The 26,007-nt window shown below is 37.4% G+C and overlaps 1 protein-coding gene and 1 pseudogene across 4 annotated transcripts in view; one reads left to right on the top strand and one right to left on the bottom strand.

Annotated features, from left to right (window-relative positions):
* The window catches only part of SBF2 (SET binding factor 2), a 416,533-nt gene that overhangs the window by 216,704 nt on the left and 173,822 nt on the right, over positions 1–26,007 (top strand). For all 4 annotated transcript variants that reach the window (XM_036494152.2, XM_004593793.3, XM_058663392.1 and 1 more), the window contains exons 10-16: positions 2,918–2,995; positions 4,110–4,223; positions 5,029–5,157; positions 6,985–7,083; positions 20,653–20,857; positions 22,549–22,658; positions 24,170–24,319. In XM_036494152.2, coding sequence (XP_036350045.2) covers positions 2,918–2,995; positions 4,110–4,223; positions 5,029–5,157; positions 6,985–7,083; positions 20,653–20,857; positions 22,549–22,658; positions 24,170–24,319 — 885 coding nt within the window. The remainder of the gene's footprint in view (positions 1–2,917; positions 2,996–4,109; positions 4,224–5,028; positions 5,158–6,984; positions 7,084–20,652; positions 20,858–22,548; positions 22,659–24,169; positions 24,320–26,007) is intronic.
* Positions 19,457–20,046, bottom strand: LOC118759241 (cytosolic iron-sulfur assembly component 2A-like; annotated as a pseudogene).

Below are 26,007 nucleotides of genomic sequence, written 5' to 3' on the forward strand. Positions count from 1 at the left end.
TGGGATGCTGATGCCATAGGCAAAGGATTAGCTTGCTACGCCACTGTGCCAGCCTCATCTTAGTTTAAAAATGATTTGTTTATTTGAAATGTAGAGTGACAGAGCAAGTGGAGAGAGAGAAAAAAAAAAAAAAAAAAAACCTCCATTTGCTGGTTCACTTCCCAAATGGCTTCAATGGTTGGAACTTCAGCCAAGCTGAAGCCAGGAGCCCAGAACTCCTGTCTCCCACTTGAATTATAGGGGACCAAGTACTTGGTCCAACCTTCCATTGCCTTTTCTTTTGTGCTAATAGGGAACTGGAAGGAATCAGAAGTAGAACAGCTAGAACAATTAGTGTTCCATCAAAAGCAATGGCCTAACCTACTGGAATACCAAACCTTGCCTTAGTTGATATTTAAGGTCATTGTTTTACTAACTGCCTTTTAGGTGTTCATTTATTTGTCATCAGAAAAATGAACCCTAGACATTTTATATTCTTTTCTAAAATATTGTTAGGACAAGCACCTTTATGTTCTCCTTTAGTAATATTCTAGCCTAGGCTGTTTAAAGGTTTTTTCCCCTAAATATCAACCTAGAAATCTAAGATTACTGAGCTGGTTCTAGTCTCAGAAAACTTTAAAATATGTATTATTGCTTATGTTATTATAATAATATATAAATATCCTATAAAATGCTGTATAATAATATATATTTATTCTAGAAAGTGGAAATATTTAGAGAACACTGGCTTTCCATAAGGTAATCTGTAATACAAGCCTTGATAGAGTGCAAAGGAAACTAGGATATGATGCAGGAGACCTGAGTTACAGTCTTCATTCTGTCACATGATATTATTGAGCAAATCATATCCCATCACTAGACCTATTTATCTCTAGGATGATTATTTTATTCAGAAGTGACTAAGTGACTTTCCCAAAGTGACTTTGGATGGTATGTGGCGAATCATTTTTATTCTAATTATCATCTACTAATTTTAATATTCCTTCAAAATGTAAAACCTTTCACTTGACAAATATCTTCTAAGAAAAATTCTAGGTTTAAAAAGGTCAATGGTTTTAAAGACAGTTTATAGAAAAATATTAAGTGTAGTTGCACAGCTGGTGTATGGATAAAGCAAATGCTGGGAAGATAGTATATAAATGATTAAAGTAAGCTTAATGTTTTTAGAGAAATTCTAGTGATGAAATTTATATATGGTTATATTCTTATGATATTAATAATTATCCAGGGATTAAGTATCAGATTAACTGAGATTTGGGGCCAAGCACAGTGGCCTAGCAGCAAAAGTCCTTGCCTTGAACACGCCAGGATCCCATATGGGCAATGGTTCTAATCCTGGTAGCTCCACTTCCCATCCAGCTCCCTGCTTTTGGCCTGGGAAAGCAGTGGAGGATGGCCCAAAGCCTTGGGACCTGCACCCGCATGGGAGACCTGGGGGAGACTCCTAGCTCCTGGCTTCAAATCAGCTAAGCTCAGGCCATTAGGCTGCTCAGGGAGTGAATCAGCGGACAGAAGATCTTCCTCTCCTCCTCTGTGTATATCTGACTTTGCAATAAAAATAAATAAAATAATTAACTGAGATTTTAATTCTTAAATCAGAGACTCCTAGCAGGAGAAATGCTACATAGTGATACTTTTAGCATACAACACTCAGACCAGCAAATTCAAAGTATAAAATTCATTTCTGGCAAAAACTGAGGATAGCTATTATTATGTTTATCAAGCACAGTGGTGAATATTATGTTATAGTGAGGTCCTGGAATTAGATATCAGAACACAGTATATTGTCAAGTAGGATCAAAATTGATAAAGCCTTAAGGAGATTTGACTGGCAAGTATATGAGCTTTTTATAGTTAGTAAATAATTGTAATCAAATGGCAGTAAAATACTTCAATTGTTTAATAACTAAGTGGATGTGGAGATGCCAAGGCATTAATACAGTGTACAGAGGATAGAGTGCTACATATTGTCAGTATTTTACTGTTATTTTAAGCACTGTTTTCATGCTTCTGTCTATTCTAAGTATACTATCAAGGAACCTTAGTATTTGAAAAATATATGAAGACCAGAATTTGCTGAATCCTACTGAAGTTTCATCTTTTTCTTTGTGCAGATCTTGCATGGACCCTTCTTTTCTCCATGCCCCCACTACTTCCTTCAGAATTGTACTCAAATATTTCCTTATTTGTTTTCCCCTAGCTTTCCCTAGCATAAGTTAATTATACCTTATATAATTCTAACTCTTGTCACATCTCACTAAACTTTATCTTTCTAGATGGACTGTGAAGTTCAAAAGCTAACTCTTTTCTTCCCCCATATTTCAGTTATTTTATTAGAATAAGAAACAGGAAGACGAATGCTTGTTTTTTTAAAATCAACTGTGTAGAAAAATAGCTCTATCCTAATCATTCTTTTTCCAGAAATGACTACTCTTATTTTTTATAACTTCTCATTCTTGTTTATATGTATTTAGATTTAGTGATTGTTTCCCAATGGAATCAGACTATATATATATTATGTAGTCTGATTCCATTGGAAAAAATAGAATATGTATTATATATATTTATTTTTATATATTTTATATATTTTATAAAAAATATTTTGTAAAAATATATACTTTTATAAAATATATATTTTTATAAAATATATTTTATATATTAAATATATGATTTTTTATATATTTATATATATTGTATATATATAAAATATAAAATATTCCTTTCTAGAACTTTTTTTCATGTTTTGTCCTAAAAAAAATTTCCACCAATCTAACTTAGCTGTCTAACTAATATTTCATGGAAGGAATGTACCATAATTCTTTTCCTGATATTTTTCTATCTTAATGGTACCAGCATATGAAAGATTATGTTTTATTGATACTGGAGCCTTTCACATAACAAAATTTCTGTACTTTAGATTTTACACCCAGATTTGGAAGTAGCAGATCATGCTTTTCCTCCTCCACGAACAGCTTTATCACATTCAAAAATGCTGGTAAGTTTAATAAGTCAATTTGGTATTTTTAAAGAGAGCTGTGCTTTTATCCTGTAGATTTGTTTAAAAAGTAGAGTGAAGTTAGAGTCAAATGTGTATCATACTAAAAAGTGCCCCCAGTTGTAAGCCAGTAATTCCAGTGGCAGTCCTAGACCCTGCTTCTGGAGAAGCCACGGGTCTGGGCACTCACTGACCAGGAGAGGAGGGGTAAGACTGTGGCCCCAATGACAAACAATTCTAGAACAGAGAATCAGAACTAAAAACACAAACATTTTAAAGAAAGCTTTTGTAAAAAATGGAAACATTGTTCATAATGGAATAGAATCAAGTTTAAAGAAAAAGTGAATGGAAATAGCTCCACTTAGAAGCCAAAAGGTGATTGTGTAACAAAGGACCCCTTGTTATTTTGCCCAGTGTGTTTCTTGGAGGGAGGTGAGCTTTATGTCCAGGAAGGAGCGTCATAGTGCTAGACATCGTTGACAAGTAAAATTTGTCACTGATTTGCCACAATGTTTTGGCAATAAAATTTGTGGCTGATTTTGCAGTATATTAGTAAAATAGACAGCTTTCATTTGAAACATAATTAAGATTTTGCTATTTAAAAAGCAAGCCCTGGACTATCAAAACGGAATTATTAAGTCGCACCTTTTTAATACCAGAATAAACTTTTAGATGTTATGTAAACTTTGCAAACCTGTGTAAGAACTGGATTTTTCCTGTTGTAATCTGTGACTGTAATTCTTTTGGTAGATATGGTAGACAAAAGAGTTAGCATACATGCCCCTCTCTAACATGCTAACAGATCAGACCCAGGCTTATTTTCTACCAAAGGAAAATTAGCTGCCTTAAAGACAAGCTTATTTATTGGATTCAATACAAAGAACTGTTTAGCAACCTGAGCTGCTGCCCGGATGGGAGGGATAGATGGGATGGACTGCAAGCCCATTACTCAGAATTGCCTCAAATGACCCTTTAATGAGTGAGAAGCATCAAAACACTCACTCTTTACAATTTTTTAATTTCTTTTTACTTAGGTTTTGGGGTTTTGTTTTGCTTTGTTTTGTTTTGTTTTACAAATTTATTTACTTAACATGTTTCTTTTTTACATTTTCAGGATAAAGAAGTACGAGCAGTTTTCCTTAGATTATTTGCCCAACTTTTCCAAGGATATAGATCATGTTTACAACTTATAAGGATTCATGCAGAACCAGTTATACATTTTCACAAAGTAAGATGCTGAATGAACCCTATTACATCTGTTGAAAGTTGACTGTAATTTAATCAACAGCTTTGTTTTACTGTCCATGTATTTTGACCTTATCAAATGTGATTATTTATAGTCTCTTCTTTCTTTGGCTAGATAATAATTCTTGCCACCATGAAATGGGACAGAATGCTTTACTATGTTAACTTTTAAGTTAGTTTTCCTTTTGAAGTTGAACTTTTAATTTCTGGTTTCTCCTCCTGCAAAATACACAGATTGGTTTTTATTGTTTCTAATATGTGTTGTATTTCAGATATCAGACAAACTTTTTCAAGAGCAATGCTATATATACATCTAGGTATATATACATTATATGTGTGTGTGTGTGTGTGTGTGTGTGTGTGTGTGTGTGTGTGTGTGTTTAAAAAAGTTACAAAGGGAGAAAGACAGAATTCTTCCAGCTGGTGGTTCACTCCCCAGATGGCTGCAGTGACCAGGTCTGGGCCAGACCAAAGCCAGGAGCCAACAGCTCCATCAAAGTCTCCCAGGTGGGTGGCAGAGCCCTAAGCACTTAGCCATCTCCTGCTTTTCCCATGTCATTAGCAGGAGATTGGGTGGGAAGTGGCTGGTGGCCACATGATAAGCTGGTATTACAGGCGGAGGTTCTACGTGCTACACTACTACACTAGCTCCTAAGAAATATAGGGTATAGCAACACATATTTATACATGCAGGCATTTATTTAGGTTTCAGTGCTTGTTGTCTTTGCTTTGACCATTTGTCTATTACCAAACAATAAAATATTATTTCACCTTTTCTTTCTTTACAGACAGCTTTCTTGGGACAGCGTGGTTTGGTTGAGAATGATTTTCTTTCTAAAGTACTCAATGGAATGGCGTTTGCAGGTTTTGTTTCAGAAAGAGGGCCTCCTTATAGATCCTGTGATCTCTTTGATGAGGTATGGCTCTTATAAAATGAATGCAATATTTATAGGCATACAGGCTGGTAGTTAAAAGTACTTTTTAACATTAACCCAAAATCAAAATATAGTTTAAATGTGAAATAACTAAATATTACATATTATTTTTGCCAATTTTTATGTTATATTAAAAAAATTTAGGGCAAAGATATAAGTATGGAATGCTTTAGAAAATCAAAAATTCTTCTCAGGTTTTAAAAATTTATTTGAAATACAAAATCACAGGGGTGGATTCACTTGGTGAGGGGAAAAGACAGAGATCAAAATTCCATGCACTGGGCCCAGTGTGATAGCCTGTGGCTAAAGTCCTCTGTTAGCATGCACCAGGATCCCACATGAGTGTTGGTTCTAATCCTGATAGCCCCACTTCCGTCTAACTCACTGCTTGTTGCCTGGGAAAACAGTGGAGGACGACCCAAAGCCTTGGGACCCTGCACTTGCTTGGGAGATCTGGAAGAAGCTCCTGGCTCATGGCTTCAGATGGGTGCTGTTCTGGCTGTTGCGCTCACTTGGGAAGTGAATCAGTGGACGGAAGATCTTCCTCTCTATCTTTCCTCCTTTCTGAATATCTGACTTTGCAATAAAAGTTAAACGAGTCTTTAAAACAGAAAATAAAATTTTTTAAATGATAATAATCTTAAAAAAAAAAAAAAAGGTACATTCCGTAAATGGCTGCAGTGACCTGGGCTGTACCAGGCTGAAGCCAGGAGTCTAGAATTCCATTTAAGTCTGCTGTATGGACACAGAGACTCAAGGAGTTGAGCCATCTTCCCAGCTGCATTAGCAGGAAATTGAATCAGAAATTCAATAGCCAGGAATTGAACTGATGCCCACATGGGATGCTGGAATTGCAAACAGAGACTTAACCCATGCCCCACAACACCAGCCCTGCTGGTGTTGCCTGACAGGAAGGCAACTTTCAAAAAAATAGTTTTTAAGTGATTTTTAAAGAGTTTGTTAACATTTTTAAAGTTTTGGCATTGGTTTTAAAATTAAGCTATTTGTTGAAGGCAGTAATGCAGTGATCTCTACCTGTTCTCATAGGAAGTGAGGAAGTGTGAGGTATAGATCTGTGACTTACAACTGCGGTGACATAGAGCCATAGGCAACTAGGTATTTTAAAAAACAGAAAAAAGGAAGTGGAATAAACCAGTTCACAGTTTTATATGTCTATTCCCGTGAAGTTACTAGTTCTAACATGAAATAATCCTATCATGTACCTTTCTTTTCCACCTTCATTTACTCTGCTAATTTTTTTTCTTGTCAGTATTCTTTTCTCTGACTTAAGCATACACACTCACATAGTTCTCCCAGTAAGTGGCAGGAATACAGGCTAGAATGTGTGTGTAATTTGAGACCTGGAAAGAGCCTCAGGTTATCTTGTTCTTCCACTTTACCTGTGAATGAGGAGCAGGTGATCTGTGGGGAATCATGCCGTCAGCAGAGCTGGGACCTGGAGGCTGAGCAGGCTGACAGAAATGTTGAGGTCCTGCCTGTGCAGTGGAGGAGTATGTGGAGACTTTCGGAATTCCTCTGTGTGGGACAATCCTTAGAGCAAGGCTTGTGATTGACAGAGTCTCTCAGTTCCAGAAAGGACTTTCCCCACGAAGTCAGACCCTAAGTCATTAAGAATTCAGTTGACTTTGTAGTCCCCAAACAGAAGTAAAACCCAGCAGTAAACATCTACTGACAATAATATACATTCTAGAGTTTTCTGATTTATGAGTTGTGTGAAATTATGGAATGAGTTTTTAAATTTCAGCATACTTTAGAATTAATGTTTTGCCATTTGATTCTCTTGCCCAGTTGGTAGCCTTTGAAGTAGAGAGAATTAAAGTTGAAGAAAATAATCCATTGAAAATGATAAAGCATGTCAGAGAACTTGCTGAGCAGCTGTTTAAAAATGTAAGTAAGTATGTTTATTTGGATAGTAATTTAAAATGTACTAATAAATGTTCTCTTTGCAAAACTAAAACAGATAATCTTTCAAATGATAATCTTTACTCTGGATTTTAAGCTGTAAGACGTTAAAATTCATATGTATATCAAAAATGACCACATTTTGCAAAGTAATTTTTTGTCCATCACGATATTATAAAAACATTCACAATTTCCATCTTGTCATTTGCCCAAATTATAATTTGCATTTGAGTATCTGTCTGTCTAATTATTTGAAAATCAGAGTGGTAGAGAGAGAGACACACACACAGAAAGATCTTCTAACTACTTGTTCACTCCCCAGATGGCCACAGTAGCCAGTGCTGGGTCAGGCAAAAACCCAATGACTAGACTTAATCCCTAGCACTCTGATACAGGATGTAGGTTTCCTGAGTGGTAGTTTAACCCACTGTGACAACTCTTACCCCTTTGGATTTCAGTCTTAAGACAGAGGAGATTCACTGGAGACCAGAACTTTAGATAGGATTGATCACTACATTCTGTTTCAGCCTATTGTGTGGTTTTCAACTGAATCAAGAAAACATCTCAACATTGTTTTGAGTAAGCAAAGAATAAAAAACTGAAAGGAAATAAATGGGCAAATTACAACAGAAGCTCCAGAGTAAAAATATCCCGTGTACAGAGGAAATGCAGTAAGTTAAAAGAACTAGAGTTGGTCAAGTATAAAATAGGATGGCCAGGCAAAAAGAGCCCAAGGTAGCAGTGAGATCATGTGTGTGTGGAAAATGGATTTGGTAGTGAGAACTGTCACGCCTCCTGCTAGTGGGAACTATTCTAAAGGGAAAGTAAGTGAAGGTATATTTTAAGGAAACATTGAAAAAGAATTTGGGGTCAGTAAGCTAGGGCCAATACATATGACTTAATGTAACTGAGTTAACATTTTTAATTTTAATAACTTAATTTTAATTATTTTAATTGACAATTTTTTAGAATATATCTATTTTTTATTGCAAAGTCAGATATACAGAGAGGAGGAGAGACAGAGGAAGATCTTCCATCTGCTGATCCACTCCCCAAGTGGCTACAATGGCTGGAGCTGAGTCATCCTGAAACCAGGAGCCCAGAGTCTCTTCTGGGTCTCCCACATGGGTACAGGGTCCCAAGGCTTTGGGCCATCCTCAGCTGCATTTTCCAGGCCACAAACAAGGAGCTGGATGGGAAGCAATTTGCTGTGGGAATATGAACTGGCTCCCATATGGAATCCAGGCACGTTCAAGGCAAAGCTTTAGATGCTAGGCTACTGCGCTGGGCCCTATTTTAATTTTTTAATACCATGCCCAATATAATAAATGCATTTGTTTTTTCTAAGTTTTTTTTTTTTTTAAATGGAAAAGCAGATACACAAAGAGAAGCATATACACGGAGAAAGATCTGTCTGCTGGTTCACTCCACAAGTGGCCACACAGCCAAACCTGAGCGAATCCAAAGCCAGGAGCTAGGAGCTTCTTCTTGGTCTTTCACTTGGGTGCAGGGTCTCAAGGCCTTGGACCATCTTCCATTGCTTTCCCAGACCACAAGTAAGGAGCCAGATGAGAAGTGGAACAGCTGGGACGTGAATCAGTGTCCATATGCGATCCTGACGAATGCAAGACGAGGATTCAGAAGCTAGATTATTGCACTGGGCCTATTAAATGCATTTCTTGATTAATATACTATAAATGTAGAAATAAGCTAAATAATTCCTTCCTATGCTATAACTAGCCTCTTTTGCCACATTGTATATATTCAGCCAGCACATAATTGAAAACTGAGGCAAAATGAATAGCTAATAATTGCAGTATTAAATGTAAAATGTAACCAAGCCTTCTTAAAGCAGTTATCCTGAGGCATTGTAAAAGTAGTCTAAGAGTTTGTCATTAGATCAGAGTTCATCATATGTACCTTTCTGGGGCCCCTAGTGGCCTTTTTTTTTCACAGTTTAATTGAACTACAATTAATATAATTAGTTCCAGAGAATCAAGATGGCAGAATAGGACAAGGACACATTTAAGCAGAGAAACTTTAGCCAGTGTGAAGCAGAGAGGGCACATTCCAGGAAATAGGAGAGGGCAGAATGTCAGCAGAGGGACACCTAGAGACTGCCGGACATGGGAAAGCAGTGACCAACATCCCAGTGTCATTCATTGATCAGTGATCTGAACTACACTGGCAGCTGGAACTACACCAGCAACAAGGTGGGAAGGGATGTTCACCAGGAGCCCAGGAAGTGAACCCAAAGAACTGTCCATCCTGCTGGTCTGTTTGATTTGATTAGGAGCAGAGACATAGCGGCAGATCCCATATGGTCAATGTGGTAACAGGGTAGATTTAACAGCCCAGTCTGCCACCTAGAGCCAAATCGGGTGCCATTTTATATAGGAAGGCAAAGGCTATGGGACAGTATTGCACATGCACTGACCTGGCAGTGAAGTAATTTCTGCCTCAATGAACTGCAACAACGTGGCATTCTACAAGTTAAACCTAAGACAGGTCCAAGTAGCCCTAAGACCTAACGGCCAACAGATCAAGAACTGTATGGGTGCCAAATCAAGAGCCATTTTGTATAGTGTTTGAAGACTTTAAGACTGCAGGGACAACAATGAGCTGCACATGTGCTGAGCTGGGAACAAACTGACTGAGCTCCTTGCATTGCACTGGTCTCACAGGGAAAATAATACTGACTTTGGCATGGATCAAAATAGCTCCGTGTGGCCCTCAGACCTAATGTTCAACAGGGTCTGGCAAGATCGGCACCACCAACAACCTAGCTATAAAGGACTCCAGTTATCTCCCTAATTCTGGACCTGTGCCAACCAGAAGTGGGAGAAAGTTGCAGTCTCAGCACGGTATCACAGGAGTTGGAGACTGGTGAGCCAAGTGTTAGGGCTAAAGGGACCATGGTGGAAGCCTAACACAAGAATCCAGACCTGTAACTCGCTGAAGGAATGGCACAAGTGTACAATGTGCAAACAAAGAGCGGTGTGCCAACTACAGTAAGTAAAATTGAATTGTAGACCTGTGGGTGACAGACCTTAGAAACCTGCTCCAAGGAGAAGAATCTGCTAACCAGAAGTACAATGACCAAGAGCAAAAGAGGAGACAAAGTCACAATGAATATTACTGAAGACTCCCCTGCAAAGAAGCAAAACCCTTTGCCAACCTCAGAGTTCACTGAGGAAGACATTGAGAAAATGGGGGCACACAGAATTCAAAATACTTGTTACAAAGTTTCTTATTAACAATGAGAAGTATGTAATACAGGAGTCCAAGAAATTTAAGGAACATGTCACACTGGAAATGAGTCAAATGAAAGCTGATTCATCAGAAATTAAGAATACAGTGGAGCAAAATAAAAATACATGGAGAGTTTCCAAAAGACAATGAAAGAGGCAGAAGAAAGAATCTCAAAATTGGAAGAAATTTCCTATCACCAGGAGTAAAAAAATAAAAGGCTGGAAGCAGAGCTGGGTCAAGCTAAAAAAAGTATTCAGAAATTGAAAGACACTATTAAAAGGACAAATATAAGAGTTGTGGGAGTCCCAGAAGGTGCAGAAAGAGAAGCTGGGATTAAGGCTGTATTCAATGAAATAATAAGGGAGAATTTCCCTAATCTCGATAAAAATTGGGAAACAAGATCCAGGAGGGACACAGAACTCCCAACAGGCCTGATCAAAAGTGATCTTCACCATGTTGCATGAGCATCAAGCTCTCTTCAATTGAACATAAGGAAAAGATCCTTAAATGTGCACCTGAAAAAAATCAGTTGACACATAAAGGAACGCCAATTAAGCTCAAGGAGATCTCTCACAGGAAACTCTACAGGCAAGAAGAGAATGGAGTGACATATTCCAGATTCTAAAAGAAAAAAATTGTCGGCCTAGGATAACATATCCAGCAAAGCTTTCCTTTGTCTTTGAAAATGAAATAAAATTCTTCCACAGTCAAGAAAAGCTAAAAGAATTTGCCTCTTCCAAACCTGCCCTACAAAGGATACTGCAGGATGTTCTCTTGACAGAGAAGAGGAATAGCACCCAACAAAACCAAAGGCAAACGGGAAGACCACTCCAGTAAAATGACAACAGAAGACTAAACCAATGCACAACCCAATCCTAAAATGACAGGACTAAAGTACCACCCATGCATATTAACCCTGAACGTAAATGGCTTAAGCGCAATCAAACGTCATAGATTAGTAGACTGGATTAAAAAACAGAACCCATCTATTTGTTGTCTAGAAGAGACACATTTCACCAACAAAAATCAATGGAAACCATATCTCATGGATTTTGATTTTTTTAAATTTAGTTTCATCTCTTCAAAACTCTCATTAAGTTATTCACTGTCTCATAGATCATATGCTAGCTTCGTTTTCTTCAAGAAGGTTCTTGATTGTCATTTTCAGTGACTCAGTCATTCAGTAGCATGTTATTTAACTTCATGGTGTTTTTAATTTTTTTTTCTTGTTTTTGATTTTGTTTTGTGGCTGTTCATTTAAGGGATGTACAGTAACTATGTAATGGAAACTATCCAGTATGTTATTTAACTTCATGGCATTGCAAATTTCTATTTTTCTTCCTCTTGATGATTTTGTATTGTGGCTTTTTAAAGAGATATATAGTAACTGGGTAATGGAGACTATCATGTCCAGATGTGAGGATACAATGCAATGTGCATCTCTACTCCCAGATCAAAGATGGACTCCCAATGAAACTGTTTACTATATCTTGACAATAGGATGCTGGACTTTCTGCCATTGTACATGCCCGCAATGATGGACATATGACTGTTTATGAAGAACTATACTATAGTAATAATATAGGGGAACTCTGGGGATGAGGAGGGATCTTGGAGATGGAGTAAGGAAAATCCCGGGGCTTATGGAAATGTATCATAAAATTATAATAATAAAAGTTAGAAAGAAGGAAAATGTATATATATGACTAGTTCCATTCATACTTGCCGGATACCTACTAGGCCCACCATAGTACATGATTTTCCTGATGTTTAAACAGGAAGTTATGCACATGTGCCTAGTGAGATTTTGAGAATATTTCAATGGATGTCAGATATTCAGAGATTCTTTCTGGTTCTATATTTTGAAGTTCCTGATGATTCCAGCATTCCTGGATAAATATAGTTAAAAAGAAGAATATGATTATAGATTTACTTTTTTGGATCATGCAGAAAATTCAGGGGAAGGAGGGAGAATGGTGTCAGTGAGAGAAATAATCCACATGGTTCTGTTTTTAAGTAGTCAGATTATTTAAAATCACATTTCTGAAATTCCCTTTTAGTAAGCAAGATACAGCTATACAATTTAATGGTTTCCTTGTTATTAGGTGTTAATGATGATTCCGTTCTGGTGTTTGTAAATACTTTATGGCACTGAAATTTGTTGTGGATATAGCCATTCTTCAGTGCCACTTAAATACCCCAAAATGTATCTTACCATATCTTTATAACACTTTTAAAAGTTTTTATTTATTTATTTTTTATTTGAAGGGCAGTGGGGAGGGACAAAAAGAGTAAGAGTTCTTCCACTCCCTGGTTCGTTCCCCAAATGACGACCTGGGCCCGTCTGAAGGCAGGAATTAGAAGCTTCTTGCGGGTTTCCCATGTGAGTGCAGGGGCCCAAACACTTGAGTCATCTTTCCCAGCCGCATTAGTAGAGAGCTGGAGCAGCAGTAGAACAGCCAGGTCCCAAAGCAGTGCACCTATGACATGCTGTGCCACAGGTGGCAGCTTTACCTGCTAGGCCATGGCACCAGCTCCTTACATAACTTTTTAGTCAGGTTTCGAAACTGTGGGTACAATGAATTTAAAGTGAGGATAGCTGTTCTTGAAGCTCTCTGGACCTTCCTCAGTAACAAAAGTGATGACTCAAGCATTTGGTAGCCTGAAGGAAAAAGAAGATTTTAATCTATTAGAGATAGATTTTCAGTATTTAACTATTAAATTGGCAGGATTTACACCATGTAAATTATTGATAGCAGATCTTTCCAAGCTCGGTTGGTAACACTGAGGTCTTGTAACTTTGGCTTTGAGTATTTAGCTGCATGTGGGCACATTTATCTGTTAACTTACTCTAGCCCTAAGATTCTTTTTTTAAAAATTTATTTTTGTTGGAAAGACAGATTTACAGAGAGGAGAGACAGACAGATCTTTCATCCACTGGTTCACTCCCCAAAAGGCCGCTATGGCCAGAGCTGAGCCAATCTGAAGCCAGGAGCTTCTTCTGGGTCTCCCACCTGGGTGCAAGGTCCCAAGGCTTTAGGCATAATGAGAACATCGTTACAGGCCAACGGGACAGATATATGACATAGCAATTAGGCTTTCACTTGAGATGTCCACCTCCCATATCAGAGTACTACAGTCCTGGTTCCACTTCTGCTTCTAGGTTCTTTATTAAGAAGCACTACTTTCATATCTCCCTGCCCCTTTACAAATAAATATCTGCAGAATTGGCCAACACCAGACCCGGTGCAATAGACTAGTGGCTAAATCCTTGCCTTGTATGCACCAGGATCCCATATTGGCACCGGTTCGTATCCTGGCTGTTCCACTTCCCTTCCAACTTCCTGCTTGTGGTTGGGACCCTGCACCTGTTTGGAGACCTGGAAGATATTCCTGACTCATGACTTTGGATCAGCTTGGTTCCGGCTGTTGCACCCACGTGGGTTGTGAACCAACAGAGAGATCTTTCTGTCTCTCCTCTCTGTATATCGGCCTTTCCAATAAAAATACATAAATCTTTAAATAAAATGACCAAGACAAGAGCCTTATAAAACCTATATTCCAGGACACTAAGAAATCAGTTGCACCTGTGTTTTAGGCATAGCACATTGTATCTAATTTTTTTTTGCATCTGAAGTAGTATACTAGCTATGTAATTTGACAATTTCATCAAAAATGAAAGGATCCAGATTGTCTTATGGAGTAATATAGAATTTCTAATTGTGTCATGCATTTGCCCAGCATTGGGCCAGATGGGTGCTAAAATCTTAATGGAAAGGGTGAGCATTTAGCACACTGGTGAAGCTGCTGCTTGGGATAACCACATCACGAATCTGAGTACCTGGGTTCCTGTCCTTGCTCTGTTCTTCAACCAAGCTTTTTGCTAATGTGTGCCCTGGGAGGCAAATGACTTAAGTGATCGGTTGTCTAAGATACCCAGGTTGAATTCTTTGTTTTTGGCTTCAATTTGACCCAACCCCTGTTGACTGCAGACATTTGGGAAATGAGTGAACCAACAAATGAGATTGATATTCACTTTCTCTCAGGTGAATTAGTGAGTTTTTTTTTTTTATTTCATTGAAGCACTGATCTGTTTTATGACAGTATCCTTGCTTTTTCTGTCACTATGCAATTTTTTTCAGCTTAGCTACTGAAATAGCTTTTGTATTTTCACCAACTATATAGAAGAGTTCCATTTGTTCCATGTTTTCACCAGCACAGTATTTCAGTTATCTTTCTTTTTTTTGTTGATTGCTTAATTTTTTTTGTCTTAGCTGTTCTTACTGGTGTGTAGTGGTTTCTCATGGTTTTAATGTTCAGCAGGTGAGAGTAGGTCTGTTAGCTAGCCAACATGGGGACCTGTTACTTATGAGGGGGATACTTGTCTTAGAAGAAGAAATTTCTACTGGAGTCATGAATTAGAGCAGTGGTTCTCAGTGGGGACAAATCCCCATTCATACTCCATGAAATCTAGCTATGTCAGAAACATTTTTGGTTATCACAGGTGGAAGAGATGTATTACTGTTATTTGGCAATATAGGCCAGTGTTACTTGTAAACATCCCGTAAAGTACAGGTTGTCCTGTCAACCAACCCGAGAGTTACTTTTGTTTGTTTTTAAAGGTCTGTGTATTTTTGTTGGAAAGGAAGAGCTACAGAAAGAGGAGAAACAGAGGGAAAACAGAGGGGTGGGTGGATGCGGTATTGATCTTCCATCTGTTGGAGTTGGGCCGGCCTGAAACCAGGAGCCAGGAGCTTCCTCCAGGCTCTTTGGACCCTCCTCTGCTGCTTTTCCAGACGATAAACAAGGAGCTAGATAAGAAGTAGAGCGGCCAGACCGTGAACTAGCACCCACATAGGACACCAGTGCAACAGTTTGAGAGGATTCGCATGCTATATCACTTTTCTGGCCCCAACCCTGAAGGATTATTAAACCCTGAATGTCAATAGTGCTGAGACTGGGATATTTCTTTATAGATAGGAGCAACCAGTTCATCAGGTATTAAAGTCATCCATGAAATTTGCCTGAATTAAAGGTGCGATATTAATTCAATTGGATGAGCATAGAAAGGCCTGTGAAGTTGGGAAACTGAGAGTTTCATTCCATCCATATTGACTATAATGCTAAACAAACTCTAAAGAGTACAATTATTGGCATAAATTGTTAAGCATTGTCAAAATTTGCTAGTATACATTTCATTTACATTTAAAGGAATTTTCATGTAACTTATTATCTCACATAGTTCCAGATATAATTGATGCATGTTGGATAATTTTAAATACATAAATGGAACTGGCAAATTTGACAGTCTGTAGCAGGAGCATATTATCTTGTCATTCACTGCTGAGAACAGTAAGTAGGAAGGACTTTCCCCCAATATGTCTGTTGCCTACTTTGAATTTCTATGGAGGATTGGGTGTTGTGTTTTGCTTTGGTTTGTTTGCTTACATATGTTCCTAGTCTTGTTAGGTGTAAGCCCTGGACATATTCTTAGTTCTCCTGGCAAGGGAAAAATAGAAGAAAATCCAGATCTCCAGACCAAATAGTATGTGTGCATCATTTTTCAAATCTCAGAAAATCACTGTACCTCCCATTATGGTTTGTTTTGTTTTTGCTTCATGGAAGTATTTAATGAGAATATAAAATTAATCATCTTTAGAGGGACCTTGAATTATTGTTAAAGAGATCTTTTAAAGCAGTTACAGGACCCAACACAGTGGCCTATCAGCTAAAGTCCTTGCCTTGCACACTCTGGGATCCAATATGGGTGCCAGTTCTAATCCTGCAGCCCTGCTTCCCATCCAGCTCCTTGCTTTTGACCTGGGAAAGCAGTCAAGAACAGCCCAAAGCCTTGGGACCCTGTGCCTCCGTGGGAGACCTGGAGAAGCTCCTGGCTCCTAACTTTGGATTGGCTCAGCTCTGACCATTGTGGCCGTTTGGGGAGTGAATCATCAGATGGAAAATCTTCCTCTCTGAATATCTGACTTTGCAACAAAAATAAATAATTCTTTTTTTAAAAAGCAGTTACAAAGGCTTTTCCTTGAAAGTCATTGTGTATGCTCAAAAATCTCTCTCGAGGTAATGCATTTTGCTAAGTTTTCTTGGGTAGTTCTCTCTGAACAAAATTGTTCTTATTCAATGTATGTATTTATTTGTCCAAATCCTGAGTTATTATTTTACATTTGTTTTTCTCTGGAATCAAAGATGAGGATTTGGCTATTTCTTGGTATTGTTGAAAAATACTGGATTTCTTTGTTTCAACAAAGAGATTGGACAACAAAATTGGGTGGCAGTTTTTAAGGAGTTTGAATAACCTTAAAGGGATCCATCAAAATGCACTGAGAGTGGCAAATACCAGGAAATATTCCTGAGAACACATAAAGGATAAACAGTCCTAGTTGATAGTTTCTGTTACTCTACTGTCTACTCAAGAAGTCATGATGATCCCTCTCCACACTGATTTCTCTACTGGCTACACTTATCTACACTCCCACCAAGAGTGGATTAGTTTATCTTTTTCCCTGTATCCTCTCTGGCAGGTGTTTTTTGTAGACTTGTGTATGTATATAAGGTTGTCACTGTAGCAAGATGGAACCTCAATGCGGTTTCTATTTAGGAGCCTGAGCATTTTTTCATATGTCATTTAGTCATTTGAATTTTATCTTTTGAAAAATACCTGCTCCTGTGTTTTGCCCATTTCTTAACAGGGTTGTTTGTTTTGCTGTTGTTGCATTTCTGAAGCTCTTTGCATGTCTTGGATATTAGTCCTCTACCATTTGCAATAAAATGATCCCAACTGGAAACCATGCTTAGGGAAGTAAACCAGACCCAAAAGGATAAAGATCATATGTTCTCTCTGATATATGACAGTCCTTGTGCAAAATACAAAGTAAATAAGGACAGGTGAACAAATATATACATACATTCCCATAGATGAACTGTGCAGCAGAGACTAGCATGCCAAGAAGTGGATACTTTGCACTACACATCTACTTCTGAATAAGAGTAGGACTCCCAAGGATATGTGTAAATATACCTTTACAGTATGATACTAGATTTTCTACCTTTACTGATACATACCATGTCATGATGCATTCAAAGAGCAGAAAGTTAAGTTTGTAACTGTTACAAAGGGAAATAATAATAGTAATAATAAATAATGATGTGGCCCAGGTTACATGTAAGGTTGCACATGGTCTTGTGCACTTAAGTGGCCCACAAGAGGGCAGCAGTGCACAGACACAGCTTCCAGAAAAGTTCATCTACGCTTGAAGAAATTCAGTTTTTTTCAATCTTTCAAATACAGTTAAGTATATTTTAATAACTTTAGATCATGATTTGCACTCCAGTATATAACATATACAACTACAGATGCATGCAACTTTGAGCTTCAAGTTGACATGATTTTTAACAAAGCTTGTTATTTTGATTTGTTTATGGATTTTTTTACAATATTTCTAGTTGATTACAGGAAGACTATTAATAGGTAACAGCACTGTACCAGCAGTTCCTATTTAAGTCCATATTTGATAATATGAATCAGTTATCACTGCCATTATTAATATACATAATATGAATGACTAGTTATATGATAGAAATCCTAGGAGAAACAGATATTTTAAACTTAAAAGTATGGTTTCATGCCCTGGAAAGAAAAAATATTTTTCAAATGGGCTTTTGGAAAACAGTCATTTATTCTGGAGAGGGGTGTGGGCGGGGCAGGTGTTCCAAGAGCTTTCTGGTAATAGCTTGGTCAGTTCTCACAAGGACATTATGAGCTTATATTATGTAGATATATATAAACTTATTTTCCTACCTTTGCTAATATAATGGGAAAATAATAAGGCTTATGTGGAGGCTGATTGGCAGGAATAAATTTTATGTCTGACTTTACCATCTCAGGAACCTTGTGTGGTAATCATGAGTAGATTTCTTAGGCACAATTGTTTACCTGTAATTACATATAAAATGTAGAGAAAGAACTAAAATCTTTTTTGACAGAGCGGAATTATGTTCATTCTGCTGATACATTCTGACTGTATCGTCTACTGTAGACCAATCTTTCCTTTATCTGGGTTGGAGCCACCCTGCCAAACAGAATTGTAGAGAGCAGCTCCAATTGATGTTGACAGTTGGTTAATTTTAACTGTCAGCAGGATGTTTGTAGTAGTATTAGATTTAATCCACAATGTAAATAATATCAAATTAGTGGGAATATGGAATTTTCTGGTTGCGGAGCATCTGATAAACACTGAGATTGTTCTAACAATCGTTGTAAAGCAACCTTCCCCCAGAGAACTTTATGAAAAGGATGAATTCCACTATACCTGTATTATTTGAAATACAATACTGGTTAGCCAAATGACTAGATGTAAATTTACACAAGCCCCAAAATTCTATAAGAACCTTAGTTGACTAATTTAATTGTTACTATAATTCTGATTTGTGTTCAAACAGGAAGTGGTTTAAGTGCCAGGCAATTTCTAGATGTAACAGATAAACAACAAAGTTTTTAAATGACTACAGCATCTTCCCTGTATAGGAGCTTCATTTTCGTGAGAGAAGATGAGCAGTAAGTTAAATTTATAGCATATGAGAAAGTGCTAAGTACTCGAGTAAAAGATCAGTGAGAACAGAAAGTTTAAAGGGGGGAGAGAACATAGTTCTGACGAGGGTGGCCAGGAAAGATGGCATTTGAGCAAAGAAATGAAAGGGAGAAGGCGCTGTGCAAATTTGTAGAGGTACACATGTTCCAGGCTGACAACAGTGATGTTCAAAGTCTGCAACATGTTTTCAAGAAGGCCTGTGTCTGAAGTACCAAGAGTGAGTGAAGCTCTAGTTTAGTAAGACATACTCATGGCAAGAGCCTGTATCTTTTTTTTTCATCTTTTTAAAATTTATTTTATAGACCAATGATTTAAATTGGATACATTTGGGCACAGTAGATATTTGACATGTATCAGCTGTATCAGAATGGGCACCAGAAAAATAGCAACTCATGTTATACATAAGAGCTAGAAAATATTTTTCTGTCTGATCACGTAAGTGTTACCAATCCTGAGAATGTTATCTGCTTAGCAAATCAAGTCCTACCTTATAATTAAATGTTACTTGGAAATAATCCTTTAAAAAAGATTTTGAGGTACAAATCACCTCTGTATTAAGCATGAGTTTTTTCTATTTTACAAAGAGTTTTAACAAATATAGCAAATAATTACGATTTGGTGGCTCTTAAGACAGCAATTAGTCAAGCTCCGGGACACACTGTTCCACTATCTCCCGTAGGTTGGGGTTCTCCATTGCAGCGGCCACCCGCTCTTTGTCATTGATCTGCTAGTTGATGTCTTCTTCTGTTGAGTGAGTTCCTTCAGAAATGTAGATCTCCAACTTATGGTTAAATGGTAAACATCTCTGAAGTTTTACTCTTAAGCATAGCCCAATAAGAGTTGCCAAAGAGCAATGAGGTACTGTTGGTGTGAACCTGATGACAACCAAGTAGTCGTCTTCATTTATCTCCTGAACCTCCACGCAGCTTTCCGTCACCACTTCCAGTTCTTCCAAAGTATTGGGTTTTTCTGGGTCCCGGATAGTTCGAATCAAATCATAAACCTCTAGCACTTTCTCTTCCATGATCCGGGCCTGCAGAAGTTTGAGTTTCATTCTGACATGAAGAACTATTTGAATGACCAGCTTCATTATGTATGACTTGGCATCCTTTGAGCTCTATCAGTCTCTGCAGTCCTGAAGGAGAGAGCCAAGCAGGGAATTGAAGCGAGTAGGAGACTGCTGTTGTCCTGTAATATGAGAAGCGTTAGTTTGAACCAAGGTGTTGATGAGAAGTGCTCAGGTTATAAACATTTTAAAGCTAAAGTCCACAAAGGTTGTACAGGAGTGCATTAGTTGTTATTATACAAAGTCACTAAGATAACTCTAAGTTTTCACCTGAGCAACTGCAAAAAATTCATATGCCATTTACCAAAGGAGGAACACCAAAGAAGGCAAGTTTAAAGGTGGTTGAAAATCAAGAGCTCCATTTTAGACATGGTTTAACATGTCATTTTAAATCAAAGAAGAATTATGTGTGGACAGTCAGTGGTGTGGTTCATGTGAGAAAACTAAGGGCCAATTCTGTCATGTGCTTCTTAGAAGATTCTAGACCTCGGATTTTAGGGCACATATGTGAACGATTGTACTTTCATCTGTGTGACTTCAGCTTGTGTCCCTCTTTGCTCCTGTTCCCCCTGATGGTTTGCCATTGTTGTTTTGACTTTTGAATAATTTTGTTTGTGTTTGATATTGCAGGAGAATCCAAACCCTCATATGGCGTTCCAGAAAGTTCCACGCCCTACAGAAGGATGCCATTTGCGAGTTCATATTCTTCCTTTTCCAAAGATTAATGAGTCCCGAGTTCAAGAGTTAATACAGGAAAATCTTGCTAAGAACCAGACTGCACCTCCTGCTACACGAGTTGAAAAGAAATGTGTTGTGCCAGCAGGTCCACCTGTTGGTATGTATTTGTCTTTTAATATAAACCTGTTGTTATGTTCAGGTCGACAGCACAGATACTAAAATAAACCTGTTGTCACATGTAGGACACATGAAAGCATTCAATTTGTTGAATTTTCATAAAGTGAACATACTTGTGTAACGTGATTCAGACCTAACACCTGAAACCTTCCTCCTCCTACTATCTTCCAGAGAGATATTAACCGTTAACCACTACACAATCTTTTCTTTTTAGTAACAGTTTTACTGAGTTAGAGTTTATATTTCATAAACTCTACCATTTTGAGTATACAGTTCATTGGTTGTCATTGAATTATTCAGCCAGTATCACTATTTAATCTGAGAGCATTTTAAAAACTCAAATACATATTCTGTTGTTAGCAATCACTCCTCATTTTTATAGTTTTATAGCTTTATAGTTTTCTTTCTTCATAGATTTGCCTTTTCTAGATATTATGTATAAGCTTTTCATTTATCATAGTGATTTTTTAAAGAGGAAATCTTTTTTTAAGATATATTTGTTTTTATTGGAAAGTCATATAAACAGAGGAGAGACAGAAAGGAAGATCTTCTGTCCTCTGGTTCACTCTCCTAGTGGCTTCAATGGCGAAAGCTGAGCTGATCCAAAGCCAGGAGCCCAGAGACTCTTCCAGGTCTCCCATGTGGGTGCACAGTCCCAAGGCTTTGGGTTGTCCTCTACTGCCTTCCCAGGCCACAAGCAGGCAGCTGGAAGGGAAGTGGAGCAGCCAAGATACGAACCAGTAAGGACTTTAGTCACTAGGCTACCACATCAGGCTCTAGCATCGTATTTTCAAGATTACCTTATGCTCTAGCATGTTTTTGTACTTCATTGCTTTTTGTGGCTGCCTAATATTCCGCTGAGAGGAGAGATACATGTATATCATATTTTGTTATCCATGCATCACTTGATGGGCATTTGAACTGGCTTTACTTTCTGGCTGTTATAACTAATGCCACCATGAGCATTCATGTGCAAATTTTTGTACGGAAACATATTTTCTGTTTTCCTGAGTGCATACCCAGGAGTAAAATTGCTGAGTCATATGCCAAGGCTATGTTTTAAGTTCTGAGGAAGTGCCAAGATGTTTTCCAAGGTAGTTTTTATACTTCGACCACGAGTGTATGAGTGTTTTGATTCTCCATTGCCACTAATGGAATTCAGTGATTTTCATGTGCATATTGGCCATTTAGATAACTACTGTTAGAAAAAATCTCTCAATTTTTAAATCAAGCTATTTTTCTTATTGAAAGCTGTAACATTTTCTATGTACTCTGTATTCAAGTCCCTTATCAGAAATATGATTTGCAAATATTTTCTTCCACTCTGTGAATTGGCTACTGAATTAATTTTGCAGATATTGAAGGAAACATGTTAAAATCTTCCATTAGTGTAATCAAATTTCCTATTTCTTATTTATGTCTTTTTATTTTTCCTCAATTTATTTTTGAAGTTGATTTTTAAGTGCCTGTATTTTAAAGTGTTATGGCATCCTGGTGATTGACACCTCAACCTAAAAATGTAATGAAATTGAATACTTTCAATATCATGTATCAGGGACAAAAATAAACTCTGTATGTTGGTCATGTAAACAGTCTCAAAGTCATATTCTTGTTCTTGTAGTTGCCAAACTCGTTGAGTTTATTTGTGTTTTCTTTCTCTTCCTTAACTAGTTTCAATAATGGATAAGGTCATGACAGTTTTCAACAGTGCACAGAGATTGGAAGTTGTCAGAAACTGCATTGCATTCATATTTGAAAATAAAACTTTGGAGACTGAAAAGGTAAGATCCTCTTTCTCAAGTAAGCATTTATCGTTGCCATTTCAGATGTAGATGTTGTCTCCTCTATGTCTTTTCCTTTTCCCGATAAAGTCCTTTCATGGTTGCCTTCATATTATATTAGTAGTGCCTAAAGTGTACAACTATAGGTCAAGCCTAATGATATGACTGAGCAAAACATTATTAGTAACTTTTTCCCTCAAATATTTAAACATTATTCAGTAAACCATGTTTTGCAATATACATAGAAACTTAGCATTTTAGATATAGTTTTACTGATTACAAATAATCTAGTTAGTATATGTCGTATGTTACAGATTTTAAATGTCTCTTTTGAAGCACATTTGCATACATTCTTCAGTGACACATGTTGACTAATGTAACCTTTTCTTACTGAATCAGTGTCCTTTTTGTAAACATTACAAAGGGGGCTTATCAAACCTGCAAGTGCTCTAACCAGGAATGGCCCCAAGTCTCTGTCTTGACTTTTGGGAGTTTACATATTTTGTTCATTTTAACATACTATTTGTTGTAACAATATGAAACCCTCCTCTATTGTTTTTGCCTTTTCTTTTTGTTCCTGTGTTTCTTTTTTTTTTTTTTTTAGATTTTCTAATTTCAATTAGATTATAATTTTTGTATGTAAAGTAACCAGACCTTAATGGTAAACTGAAAGGGACTTCCTTGTGAATATTTGTGTGGTGAAGTGACTTTTAGTGTGTTTTGTTGTTGTTGTTATGAGCCCTTTTTATTTATTCTAATTTTAAAATTGTAGTGGAACTTTCCAGTCATAAATTAAAGCTGAATAGTGATTGGATAATGATCAGTTGACATGGATGAAATAGCTTGTGTTTCTTGTCATTTTAATCTTTCTCAATATTCTTGCCATAAAAAATTGGCCAGTTATCGAAAGGTGTCTACATGTCTGTTACTTTGACTTTTGATCTGAAGTAGCCGTTAATTTGGTCACTATAATTTGAATGTGAGGGCATTCTGGCTGCGACCTCTGCCACTCCATTGATTGCTAGGAGTGATTTGGCTGATCTGACTGGCTAGGTGGGTTTCCCCTTCCTCCCTCACTGCTCCATGTGCGTCCCTCCCAAAGCTGCACGTTGGGTCAAAAAGGAGGACCATCCCGCTAAAAGAGGACCGGTCTTTGGTCAAGGGTATATGAGTTACTATGCTCCTTTTCTGGAACCTGCAAACAAGCTCTCAAGGTTACTAAAATGTTGACTTTTAGGGGATAAAAGGGAGGGGGTGGAATTTAATGTTTTCAGTTTGCCAAACAAACTAATTCTATTTGTTTTTCTTACTGGCTTACAAATAAAACAACTGCATATCTATTTTATCACTGTTTTTAAAAGCAAGTTTAACTCTTTCCTAGTAGTTTACTTCTACTAATAGCTTCACTAATTGATTTACAGGTTACATTTGAATTTCTGGTGCAATTGCCTGAATGCTGTTTTTTCTTATGAAATTTTCTGATTTCTTGTACCATCCACTCTTGTCCTTAGACTCTCCCTGCTGCTCTGAGAGCCCTTAAAGGAAAGGCAGCAAGACAGTGTCTCACTGAGGAACTGGGTTTACATGTCCAGCAAAACCGGGCGATATTGGACCATCAACAGTTTGACTATATAATAAGGATGATGAACTGTACTCTACAGGTAATTTTTAGGTTATTTTTTTTTCTTACTCCTCCTGATTGAGAGTATATTTTCATTTTTTCCAGGAAATGTAGTAATCAGTATACCTAATGTTTGAGCCTGCCACAACCAGAAAGAGCCGAGATCTATAATCCTAATAATTCTTACAAGTTTTTCATTCTCTTGCTATTTTCTCTTGAAAAAGAACTTATTGGATCCATAATACAATCAACTATTTGAAAAATAATGTCCTATTTAAAGCATTTGGTTATATATTACTTAGTGTCTACAGTTGCAGCAGCCCTTTTCAGCTTTCATTGGTACTTAATAAGGCAGATGATAAATTAATTTTTCAGTTTGGCTTTTAAAAAGTGTTTCAAAATATGCATATGAGGTCATAGAAATAAATTTTCCAAAAAATGAAGACCCAATTTAGAAGAATAAATAATATGTTTTGCTGTCCTGTCTCCCTTGTTGATGTCCTGTGACAATGGCATCCTGTTCCTTGCAGGTGGTACAAAAAAGTTCTTTCTCAAACCTTTGGTACAAGGAGAAAATATAATCCATTATTAAGTGTCATTTGCAAAATGTGTATCAAACACTGGAAAATTAGAAAGGAGGAACTATGGGGTGACATTTGATACAGCTGAGCTGTTCTAAGACACCACTGGGGATGCCTGCATCCCAATCCAAGTGCCTTGCTTTAAGTCCCAGTTCTACTCATGATTCCTGCTTCCTGCTAATGCTCACTCTAGGAGGAAGAAATAATTTGGTACCTGCCACCTGCGCGAGAGATCTAGGTTAAGTTCCCAGTGTCTGCTTTGGCCTAGCCCAGCCCTCACTGTTGTAGGCATTGGGAAGTACATCACCAGGTGGGAGTTCGCTTGCTAGCTTGCTTGCTCTCAATGCCTTTCAAATACATAAATAAATAAACAGACACATAAAAAGAAAGGAAGAATCATAGGATATAATGAATAATAGAATGTTATTAGAAATGTGGGTTAATAAAGGCATAATAAAGGGAGAAAATACACCATGTTTATGGATTATAAGCTGGATATAATAAAGAAGTCATGTTTTTCTAAAATCTGTAGAATTAGTACAGTGCCTATCAGAATCTCAGGCGGAAGAGTAAAATGTCACTATGTGATCAACACAATCCTAAAATGAACAACAACAAAGCATGGATATTTGCTGTATATAAAAATTGATTTATTAGAGTTATTAAGATAGTTTGAAGTTAGCATAATCATAAGCAAATTGACCAATAAAACATAGTAGCCCAGAAGCAGGTGTGCACATAGATAGAAACTTGATTTATGACAAAATTGGCATTTTAGACTATTGGTGAAAAGATGAATTCAGTAAATAGCATTTGGACATTTCATGCCCATAAGCACAGAACATGTCATTGATTGGAAAAAAGTACACGAAAATCACATGAAAATCAATTCTAAGAAACATTGTTGCAACCAGAGGGATAAGCCACCACTAGAAACACTGGCATTCTTTATCAGAGTGTCTCCTGTGTCCCAGAACCCCAGGGCCAGTCTAGCAGTGGATCACAGCAGAAGCCCCATGTGAGAGACCCAGATAGAGATCCAGGCTGTGCTCACTTTGGCATGGCTCAGCCTTGGCCATTGCTGCCTTTGTAGGAGGGAACCAACACTCTGCCTTTCAAATAAATAAGTCTCTTTTAAAAAATCAGT

Source organism: Ochotona princeps, chromosome 4, assembly GCF_030435755.1.
Source record: "Ochotona princeps isolate mOchPri1 chromosome 4, mOchPri1.hap1, whole genome shotgun sequence".
Taxonomy (NCBI): Eukaryota; Metazoa; Chordata; class Mammalia; order Lagomorpha; family Ochotonidae; genus Ochotona; species Ochotona princeps.